The sequence below is a fragment of the Oncorhynchus kisutch genome, linkage group LG8 (assembly GCF_002021735.2).
Source record: "Oncorhynchus kisutch isolate 150728-3 linkage group LG8, Okis_V2, whole genome shotgun sequence".
NCBI lineage: Eukaryota > Metazoa > Chordata > Actinopteri > Salmoniformes > Salmonidae > Oncorhynchus > Oncorhynchus kisutch.
This window is the reverse complement of record NC_034181.2, coordinates 17,291,646-17,302,946: the sequence shown is the minus strand read 5'-3', so window position 1 is coordinate 17,302,946 and position 11,301 is coordinate 17,291,646. Positions and strand designations below refer to the sequence as shown.

Here is an 11,301-nt window from a genome sequence, read left to right as displayed (position 1 = left end):
GAATGTATTTTGGTGAAGTTGAGACGGAGGCACATACACCCTTGCCTGCCAACTAGCTTTCAGATCTTTAAATAGGTAGCTATTTTGATGCGAAAGCAAAACAGTCTCTCCGAGCCTTGTGGAGAACGCATTGAATTTGATTTATGGGACAGGGCATCAGATGGCTCTGAAGACTCCCAGGAGCGAGCAACTCCAAAGCAAAGCACCGGTATAAAACCTACACCTGTTCATCTCTCTTTAGGATCCCTGTGAAACAAACCTACGATCATTACTTTTGCTGCTCTAGAAAGAAGTATGGAGATGTAGTCTGCCTCCCTTGCATAGTGATAGACAAGATCCTTTATACAGTAGGGCTCATTTTTTTAAATATTTTTTTTATTTCACCTTTATTTAACCAGGTAGGCTAGTTGAGAACAAGTTCTCATTTGCAACTGCGACCTGGCCAAGATAAAGCAAGATTTACACTGTTCTTTCCAAGGTCCGGTTCCAGCAAAACGCAGCAGCTGCAACATATATATTGTTTAATTATCTTCATTCTCGGACTGGGCTTCAAACCATTTTGAAGAAAAACTGGATTTGTATGTAACCTGCGGAGGTATTGTATCAGAGCTTTATCAGATATTTTAAAAGCAGAACAAAATGTCTTTTACCTCCAAACTCCCCCCGTCCTGGAACGACAGACCCCCTCCTCGTAAGGTGGAGATTGACCTGAGTTCACCAGGGCTGGCTGTGTTGGAGCTGGAACGACTCCTGTTCACTGGGAAAGCCATCAACAGCCATGCAGACGAAGTGTGGCCCAGACTTTACATTGGAGACCAGTAAGTGCAGTGACAATACTTTTCCTTTCATATTGGTTGACACTGGAATTTAACCTAGGGTCACTTTAAGTGGACAAGAATTTTGTATGTCGTCGGCTCCATAGAGACTAATCCAAGGCATCATTTGGACAAGGCTCCGATGTGTGTAAGGGGAGCTGATCATAAATCAGTTTTTAAATGCTTGGGCCCTCTAAAGTAACTTGAGTGTGTTCGGTGTTGGGAAAGTGCATAGGTTTATCTGATAATAGTTCCCAATGTGGACCTCAGTAGTGTGAATTCTTAATATCAGATTGCCAGATATTTGCTCTTATCCAATCTATATAGATCTAGCATAAACTTAAGGCCTCTGTGTCCAGAACTTTGTCAACAGACCTGGAAATTGTTACTTGTTCATTGTAGACTGCATTTATTTGTTTATTCTAGTCTTGTCCTCAACATGTGCAAACAACCATTTTCATAGTTATGCGATACTGTTTTTGAATAATCTTGAAACTTGTGGTTTTCATAGGGACAGTGCTACGAATGTCCGCCAGTTGGCCAACCATCATGTCACCCACGTCTTGAATGCAAACCACAGTAAACGGCGAGACGGTGCGGAGACTTACCTGGGAATGAACATCAAGTACTTTGGCATCGAGGCTCATGACTCCTGTAACTTTGACATGAGTGTCAACTTCCAGACTGCAGCAGACTTCATCCATAGGGCCCTCAGTGGAGGAGGTGAGTGGAAGTCCAGACCAGGGGCTTGTTCAGTGGAGGTGAGTGGAAGTCCAGATCAAGGGCTTGTTCAGTGGAAGAGGTGAGTGGAAGTATTTTTTTAAATTGAACCTTTATTTAACTAGGCAAGTCAGTTAAGAACAAATTCTTATTTACAATGACGGCCTGCCTACCCTGGCCAAACCCGGACGATGCTAGGCCAATTGTTCGCTGCGCTTTGGGACGCCAAAGCGGAAGTTCAAAAAGGGAGTTTAAAAGTTAAGTACTGCCTCATTGATTGTACTAAAGTACCCCATCGTTTATTTGTTCTAGTTTGTTACAGAGTAATACATTGTTCCAATGGAAAATGCCTGTATAATGTTAAAAGTGTGGTATGGCCAAGTGTATGATGAAATGTGCATTGTACATGTCAAAGAATTGTTTCCTATGCAAACATGACATTTCTATCTGCAACGCAGTGAAAGGTCACACTGAAAGGAAGCAGGAGTTTCCAGAGGGGAAGTTACAGTACCACACTGTGCTTAATGGGAAAAATCCATGTTCTCTACCCTCTACCCCCCCCCCCCCCCACCTCTCCCTCTTTCTACCCCCCCACCTCTCCCTCTTTCTACCCTCCCACCTCTCCCTCTTTCTTCCCCCCCACCTCTCCCTCTTTCTACCCCCCCACCTCTCCCTCTTTCTACCCCCCCACCTCTCCCTCTTTCTACCCCCCCACCTCTCCCTCTTTCTACCCTTCCACCTCTCCCTCTTTCTTCCCCCTCACCTCACCTCTCCCTCTTTCAACCCTCTACCCCCCCCACCTCTCCCTCTTTCTACCTCCCCACCTCTCCCTCTTTCTACCCTCTACCCCCCCCACCTCTCCCTCTTTCTACCCTCTACCCCCCCCACCTCTCCCTCAGGTATAGTGCTGGTGCACTGTGCAGTGGGGGTGAGTCGTTCAGCCACCCTGGTTCTTGCCTACCTGATGCTGAGACAGAACCTGACCTTGGTGGATGCCATCTGCGCTGTGAAGGACAACCGCGGTGTGATCCCCAACAGAGGCTTCCTCCGACAACTCATCAACCTGGACACCAAAATCTATGGCCACCTCCGCAACACTACCTACACCTAGAAGACTGATTATATCAGCTTCTATTCTATTCTCTTTCGTCTATTTGAGCAGTGGGTCACGAACCTTTTCTTTTTTGGGAAACATTTATAAAAAAGAATCATACTGTGACACTTTCTGTATTTTCAAAGTTCTATATCTTGAAAATGTAATTGCTGACATGCAAAACATTTTGGTACTGTACCAGCAGTGGACTAATGAAACAAATACCAAAATATAGTTTGAGTGTAATTTTCCTTTAAGTTGGTGAAGGCTATGTGGGAGTCTTGCATTCTAGTTCCCAGTATTCAAAGTTTAGCTGTATTCCATGTTCTGCTTTTCCTGGCAGTGTCTGGCTGTAGAATTATTTTTACATACCTCCCTTTAGAGATAAGACCGCTGATGGTTTGGAGGTCAAACTTGAGAAACCTGTCTTATTGGGAAATAAGTGGCAATATTATGTAGCCTACTGTAACTTAAGCTTGTGTTGTACACATTTTCGGCAACATACATTTGTTTATTGAGTATTTTGTATGTTTCAAGCTGATATGAGTATGCAATTACTATGACATATTAAAGTATGTGTGTATACATTTTCCTAGTACTTCCCTGTTTCTTCCTCGTGTTGCAGAAGCTCCGGGTTCCAACCACAGAACCTGTGACTTCTCTATTTTCTCCCAGTCAACGGAAAGGCACTGGAGCAACGAACCGCCCTTGATGTCTCTGCCCGGCCGGTTCCCCTCTCTCCACTCGGATTCTCTGCCTCTAACCCGATTACGGGGGCTGAGTCACTGGCATACTGGTGCTCTTTCATACCGTCCCTAGGAGGGGTGCGCCACTTGAGTGGGTTAAGTCACCGACGTGATCTTCCTGTCCGGGTTGGTGCCCACCCTTGGGTTGTGCTGTGGCGGAGATCTTTGTGGGCTATACTCGGCCTTGTCTCAGGATGGTAAGTTGGTGGTTGAAGATATCCCTCTAGTGGTGTGGGGGCTGTGCTTTGGCAAAGTGGGTGGGGTTATATCCTGCCTGTTTGGCCCTGTCTGGGGGTATCGTTGGATGGGGCCGCAGTGTCTCCCGACCCCTCCTGTCTCAGCCTCCAGTATTTATGCTGCAGTAGTTTGTGCTGTGGGGCTAGGGTCAGTCTGTTATATCTGGAGTATTTCTCCTGTCTTATCCGGTGTCCTGTGTGAATTTAAGTATGCTCTCTCTAATTCTCTCTTTCTTTCTGAGGATCTGAGCCCTAGGACCATGCCTCAGGACTACCTGGCATGATGACTCCTTGCTGTCTCCAGTCCACCTGGCCGTGCTGCTGCTCCAGTTTCAACTCTTCTGCCTGCGGCTATGGAACCCTGACCTGTTCACTGGACATGCTACATGTCCCAGACTTGCTGTTTTCAACTCTCTAGAGACAGCAGGAGCGGTAGAGATACTCTGAATGATCGGCTATGAAGAGCCAACTGACATTTACTCCTGAGGTGCTGACCTGTTGCACCCTCAACAACCACTGATTATTACTATTTGATCTTGCTGGTCATCTATGAACGTTTGAACATCTTGGCCATGTTCTGTTATAATCTCCATCCGGCACAGCCAGAACAGGACTGACCACCCCTCATAGCCTGGTTCCTCTCTAGGTTTCTTCCTAGGTTTTGGCCTTCCTAGGGAGTTTTTCCTAGCCACCGTGCTTCTACACCTGCCTTGCTTGCTGTTTTGGGTTTTAGGCTCGGTTTCTGTACAGCACTTTGAGATATCAGCTGATGTAAGAAGGGCTTTATAAATAAATTTGATTTGATTTCTGGGTCAAAACTAACTAGCTTACTGTGATTGTTTTAAATTAAAATTGTCATAAAGAAACAAACCTAGATATAATCACAGATACATTTCTCAAGCAATAATTTGGCTAGGACTGTCTGGGAGTGGTCTGAGTTGGGAGGGGGTAACTGAAATCTAGTTGTTATTGGCAGAGAGGTTTGGAACTCTTTCTTATTGGTCTATTAAACTAATTTACCGCCTGGTGATGACAATATAGTGTATATAAAACACAGGAAAATCGGCACTGGGCCTTTAAAACAGAATTACCTGGTTCCACTGCTAGATATGATGTGGCTCATTAATGTATCATCTGGGACTTACCAGCTAATGCAAACAATGACCACATACACATTTTGCAACAAAGGAGTCTCCATTTCCAATGATGTTATGGCTCAATTAACCACCCGATAAATATGTTTGTCTGGTGGAATTACAGATATTCTTACCTGACAATACAATAGTGCACAGGACCCTGTGCTTCAAGAAATCTCACATGTTAAACTGGAATCTCCTGACTTCCCCCTTGCACATTGCGTAGGAGTTGTCATGCAGGCTTTTTCTATAAGCGCTTCCTCCTTTTTAGTTTTTAATAACACACTGTCATACAGAGAGACAGATCTGTTCGACCTGAACTGTGAGAAAATGTTACTCACTGTGGTGTTGTGTTTACCTGTAATTTTTGTCCCGTGGAGCGACTCATTACCGACGAGACGACAGCCGGGTCCAGTCAACAACCGACCGATTATTGGTGCGTAAAAAAAAGAATAGTTTTTTGTTTTTGGATAAAACGATTAAAAAAATATACAGTTTAGAAAAAACTAACAAATTGTATACAACGGTACAAACATTACAAACAGTCAGGGGAATACCGACAATACATTATAAATACCTGTACAAAGATTGAGTTTTGATTGCTATGAGAAGAACTTGTGTTAATATACAGCTAAATTGGTTTTCGACTCATAAATGTACATGTATGAATATGGAATTTAGCTAAAAATAACAATTAGGTTGCATAGAGCAATAACTGTTTTGAAGAGGAATAAAGTCAATACATGTCAAATTGAAATTGTTATAGAATTTATATATTCATGAAAATGAATGGACTCTAAAGGCAGAAACTGAAGACAGTAAATTACTTTTGCTCATTATGTAGTCTACAGATACTCTCATCAAACTTCACTGGAACTTTCTGAGAAGTCCTGATGGATGGATACTGTTATGGACTGTAGCTTATAATGTCTGTTTGTCCCACAGGAATTTTAACTCAAGAAGTAGAAGATGATGTGATGAAGCCGTTTGGAAAGACCTACATCCCTGCTTCCTATGTCAAGTATATAGAGTCAGCGGGAAGTAGAGTGGTACCTATCAGGTAGGCCGACATAAAGTTCTCAACTTCTCACTTTTGATAAGTATCCTTTTTCCTCTGTTTCATGGACAAAGCAAAATCCATACCCCAAGGGTATACCAATATTACAACTACACTGCCGTAAAAAATATTTGCCCATTTCAGATTTTCTCTATTTTTGCATATTCTTGATAGTGAATGTTATCAGATCTTCAACCAAAACACAGCTGGGCCATAAAGCAAGACAATGATCCAAAACACACAATCAATTCTAGATGAAAATGGCTAAAAGGCAACACATTTGATGTTTTGGTCCAGACCTTATCCCAATTGAGATGTTGTGGCAGGACTTAAAACGAACAGTTCATGCTTGAAAACCCACAAATGTAGCTGAGTTAAAGCAGTTCTGCATGGAAGAGAGGGCCAAAATTAATCCACAGCGACGTGAGAGACTGATCAACAACTACAAGAAGATGGGCCTCCCGGGTGGCGCAGTGATCTAAGGCACTGCATTGCAGTTGTGCTAGCTGTGCCACCAGAGATTCTGGGTACGAGCCCAGGCTCTGTCGCAGCTGGCCGGGACCGAGAGGCCCATGGGGCGGCGCACAATTGGCACAGCGTCGTCCGGGTCAGGGAGGGTTTGGCTGGCAGGGAGGGTTTGTCTCATCGTGCACGGGCTGGGAGCTGACCAGGACGCCAGGTGTACGGGTTGGATGTGCATTGTGTCAAGAAGCAGTGCGGCTTGGTTGGGTGGTGTTTCGGAGGACGCATGGCTCTCCCGAGTCCGTACAGGAGTTGCAGCTAATTGGTTACCACGAAATTGGGTAGAAAAAACAACAACTACAGGAGTCATTACAGCTAAAGGTGGCAACTGGTGACAACCAGTTATTGAGTGTAAGGGGACAATTCCTTTTTCACACAGGGGCATTGGGCATTGCATAACTTTGTTTATGAAATAAAGTAAATGTGTAATTGTTGTGTTATTTGTTAAGTCAGGTTCCCTTGAGCTAATGTTAGGCTTTGGTTGATCTGATGACAATCACTATCAAACATGTGCAAAAGTAGAGAAGATTTGAGAGGGGGCACATCCTGTAAATAACTGATTGAACATAGCAGCCTATAACTGTGCATGGCTGGTCATCCAAAATGTATTTCTCAAACCTTCACCCCTTTTAATCAGTGGCTGTTCCTCTCCTACAGGTTGACTCAGAGTACTGCCGAGTATGAGAAGATTTTCAAGTCAATTAATGGGTAAGCTATTGTATTATCATTTCTTTCCTATGTAGGAATTGTGTGTATTTTATTGTTTTTACATGATTGCAAACCAATGTAAAATGATTGATTGATTTATTGATTGATTGATCTCACAGCCTGCTGCTCATCGGAGGTTCGTCAGATCTCGAAACGTCAGACTTTGCAAAGGTGGCAGGGATCTTCTACAGGCTTGCCCTCAAGGTCAGTGGTGCTGCTGAACAAAGCTGGCTACTGTCTGTCTATCTAACGCTCTGTAGGCCTCTTTTTACATCTGTCCATTTGATTGTATGTATGTTTACCATCAGTAAACATCTCACATTATCGCAAAAGTGACTAATAGCCTGATGTGTTCCCTTGTTTCAGGCCAATGATGCTGGAGACTCCTTCCCTATCTGGGGCACATGTCTAGGGATGCAACTGCTGACTTGTCTGGTGGCTGGAGAGAACCTGCTGACCAAAACCACAGCTGAGAACATGGCCCTTCCCCTGAACCTCACCAAAGGTATGGCCCAATCCTTTCACACCTCTGTAGGGGAGTCAAGTGCTAAGAATAAAGTCAAGGATACGGTTTGGGACTGGGTCTGAAGCATAGACCGTATGGTCTGAAGACTTCCTTATGATGCACATGCTAAAATGGACCACTGGAGGGCAGAGAATACTTCCGATCAAGACAGAAGAAGAGTGGTCTTATGTCAACATTTCAATGATGCTCATGAGGGAAACTACATCCTGACAACTCCCACACTTATTGTAAAACAGTTTCTATCTTCACGTAGTGCATTTATGCTTCCTCTTGAATGAGTTTTGCTCCCTATGGTTGTAACCTAAAGAACTACATTGGAATGTCTTTCCTCTCTCCCTGCAGAAGCCCATTCCAGTCAAATGTTCCAGGGGTTCCCCAGTGATGTCATGAAGGCATTATCCCAGGAAGCTTTGACAGGGAATTTTCACCAATATGGAGTGACCATGAAGGTGCAATCAGATTTCAAATGAGTATTGGTTAGTGTACAGCTCTGTTGAACACAATATGACTCTGTACTGGTGTTGACTATTAACTCCTTTGCTTACAGACATTCAAGGAAAATGAGAAGTTACAAAGTTTCTTCTCCATCTTGTCCACGAACACAGCTGAAAATGGTGCCATCTTTGTCTCAACCATGGAAGGTATAATCAACTACAAGTAGAATTACAGTTTTAAATGTGTCATCCATTCAGTGAATAAAATGGGCCTGTAACAGATCACAGTGATTTACATAGTTTTTTTTTGCATAAAGCAGTTTGGGTGGGCTGCATAATCTGTATGAGCTATGCTGTACATATGAATGGTTGTTATCATTATAATAATTGTATTCACTAAATTGTATAGTGTAATGATACTATTGCTCTGATTGCTCACCACCAGGAAGGACGTCTAAGGAAATAGGGTGTAGTCTGCTTGCTGTCATAAGGTAACGTGAGATCCTGTGTTGAGTTTGGAGCTGTCTTCCCCCCCCCCCACAGGGAGGACCTACCCCTTCTATGGGGTCCAGTGGCATCCTGAGGTGAACCGTTTCCAGTGGGACCCCAAACTCAACTTCCCCCACTCCTCAGACGCTGTACGCGTTGCCTCCCTACTGGCTGAGTTCTTTGTCAATGAAGGTGGGTAATCAGATCACACCTATTGAAGTTTAATCGTTGTGTTCTTTACAGTCAGACAGATACAGTATATTGTATTATACATGTTATTTTATGACAGTGTTGTGTTAACTAGTGAGGTTTTGTAAATCGTGAAATTTGGCCTTTTGGATGCACAATAAAGTTATATTCTGTGTTAAAAGGCAGGAGAAGTTTGCATCACTTCGACCAGCCTGAGGAAGAGGCCGTGTCACTCATATACAACTACACACCAACCTACGCTGGCAACTTCACTGGATACGAGCAGATCTACTTCTTCTGAGATGTTGAAGTTCTGCCCTCACAACTCTATAATTCATCCCTGATGTTATTATGGGATGTTATGAGAAGTTTACCATGGGCACTAATTGTTGTTGGGCGTAAATTGCTGGAGATTGCTGTTGGGCGTAAATTCTTATTGTTGAAATGAATTCAACCTTCTGGCCCAATCTACACTGAACAAAAATATAAATGCAACATGTAAAGTGTTGGTACCATATTTCATGAGCTGAAATAAAATATCCCAGAAATGTCCCTTTGCCAATTTTCCTTTGCATTTCTCCGTTGCCAAGATAATCCATCCACCTGACAGGTGTAGCATATCAATAAGCTGATTAAACAGCATGATCATTACACAGATGCACCTTGTACTGGGGACAATAAAAGGCCACTATAAAAATGTCCAGTTTTGTCACACAACAAAATACCACAGATATCTCAAGTTTTGAGGGAGCGTGCAATTAGCATGCTGACTGCAGGAATGTCCACCAGAGCTGTTGCCAAAGAATTGAATGTTCATTTCTCTACCATAAGCCACTCAAGTCTTTTGAGAGAATTTGGCAGTATGTGCGGTTGTGAGGGGGCGAGCGGTTTGCTGACGTCAACGTTGTGAACAGAGTGCCCCATGGTGGGTATAAGGTATAAGCTACAGACAATGAACACAGTTGCATTTTATCAATGGTCATTTGAATACACAAAAATACCGTGATAAGATCCCGAGGCACATTTTTTAAGGAATCTGTGACCAACAGATGCATATCTGTTTTCCCAGTCATGTGAAATTAGGGCGTTTTGAATTTATTTAAATTGCCTGATTTCCTTATATGAACTGTAACTAAAGTAACATCTTTGAAATTGTTGCAGGCTGCGTTAATATTTTTGTTCAGTATAATAACATCGTATGCGAGCCTATGACCGACCAATCCATCCAGTCTTAGATCTCTCTTCATGTAGTGTTGTAGTGTATCTAGTCGTGATGTGTGTTTTGTCCTATATTTTTTTTATCCCCGACCCAAGCCCCCGTCCCTTTTGGCTTTTTATAGGCTGACATTGTAAAAAAGAATTTGTTCTTAACTGACTTGCCTAGTTAAATAAAACAAATTAAAAATCCACCCGCGCCGTAACAACACAAGGAACGTGGTCAGCAACGGGTCGTCACTAGTTACCACAGCCACAAAGAGAACCCCGCCTATTTCTACAATATGTCTTCTTAAAATTAGATTTGAATCCTAACCATATAATTTACCCTAACCTTAAATAAACTGCTAACTTTATGCCTAATCCTAACCTTAAATGAAGACCAAAAAGCAAATTTTTGTTTTCAGTATTTTTTTAAACAACATAACCAATCTTGACTTTATAGCTGTGCTATCTAGTGGAAACATTCCAAGTGGGGCCAGGGAAGGTAGCGATTGGACCATCTGGATGTCTATCGGGGGGGGGGGGGGGGGTCAGATATATACAGATGCTGGGTCAGTTATATACAGTCATTGGTTTGAAGCAGCTTGCGAATATATCCAATTATTGAAGGGTAAATCAGTGGTAGCCTATTTAATTGAACTGTGGAAGGCTGGAATTTATTTTCGAAGTTAGCAACGACACCAGTATCTTGAAGATGAACCGCCGCGTAAATTATCGCTCCATTTTGCCAAGAACTTTACTGATAGGCTACATTTAGCGCCATACGGTGTTTTATTGGATATATGCTATATTTTCTATTTTGGGCTGGATATCGAATCATACGGTGATTTGAATACAGCCAACTGCAGGATCAACCGTTTGTTGATAAACACGAATCCTTTCTCATACAGGACCACCTCCGGTGCATTGATGCACCCGTTTCAGTGGTTTAACGGTGAGCGTTAATTTTTCTCTCTGATGTTGACCGAAATTGTATGTGTTAAATGCGAAGGACTATTCGACTCTTATTTCAAGGGTTATTGGACTATAAAATAAAAACAACTTAATTTATTATATTTGGTTGATATTTTTAATTTGGCAAGAATGAAGGAGATTAAATACATAAATATTTTTTTGCAATACAAGGTATGGTCTTTTTGTTTAATTGTATTAGCCTACAATTGAATATATTTGTGCCACTATGGCTTTCAAGTGGGATTGGTTACATTTAAATGGCAATATTGAAACTGGTAGTCTAGGCTATCAATCCATTATTTATTCACACAGTCATATTCTATTTATTCAGTGCTCTTGCTATCAACGTTTATTGACTATAGGGGATCCACTCAAACTGGGCTTGACCTGTATTGCTATTTCAATAATTCATCCCTTCATTATTTGTCATGTAATCTCATTGCTTTCTTATTGCTGCT

At 42.5% G+C, this 11,301-nt stretch overlaps 3 protein-coding genes across 4 annotated transcripts in view; all 3 read left to right on the top strand.

The window, feature by feature from the left end:
• The first annotated feature begins 203 nt into the window (after nucleotides 1-203).
• LOC109895155 (dual specificity protein phosphatase 26-like) lies at nucleotides 204-3,215 on the top strand. The gene is made up of 3 exons (XM_031829730.1): nucleotides 204-818; nucleotides 1,327-1,538; nucleotides 2,435-3,215. The coding sequence occupies exons 1-3, from the start codon at nucleotides 640-642 to the stop codon at nucleotides 2,644-2,646; spliced, it is 603 nt and encodes a 200-aa protein (XP_031685590.1). The 5' UTR covers nucleotides 204-639; the 3' UTR covers nucleotides 2,647-3,215.
• Nucleotides 3,216-4,694: 1,479 nt separating this feature from the next.
• Nucleotides 4,695-9,223, top strand: LOC109896140 (gamma-glutamyl hydrolase). Its single transcript, XM_020490401.2, has 9 exons — nucleotides 4,695-5,182; nucleotides 5,692-5,806; nucleotides 6,983-7,033; nucleotides 7,153-7,237; nucleotides 7,400-7,538; nucleotides 7,902-8,008; nucleotides 8,107-8,200; nucleotides 8,537-8,674; nucleotides 8,854-9,223. Exons 1-9 carry the CDS (start codon nucleotides 4,981-4,983, stop codon nucleotides 8,970-8,972), a joined length of 1,050 nt encoding a protein of 349 aa, XP_020345990.1. The 5' UTR covers nucleotides 4,695-4,980; the 3' UTR covers nucleotides 8,973-9,223.
• A 1,179-nt stretch (nucleotides 9,224-10,402) lies between these two features.
• The window catches only part of rnf122 (ring finger protein 122), a 53,480-nt gene continuing 52,581 nt past the window's right edge, over nucleotides 10,403-11,301 (top strand). Inside the window, exon 1 of one of the 2 annotated variants that reach the window (XM_031829728.1) lies at nucleotides 10,403-10,823. In XM_031829728.1, coding sequence (XP_031685588.1) covers nucleotides 10,799-10,823 — 25 coding nt within the window. In that variant the 5' untranslated portion in view covers nucleotides 10,403-10,798. The remainder of the gene's footprint in view (nucleotides 10,824-11,301) is intronic. The other variant, XM_031829729.1, reaches the window with a different exon arrangement.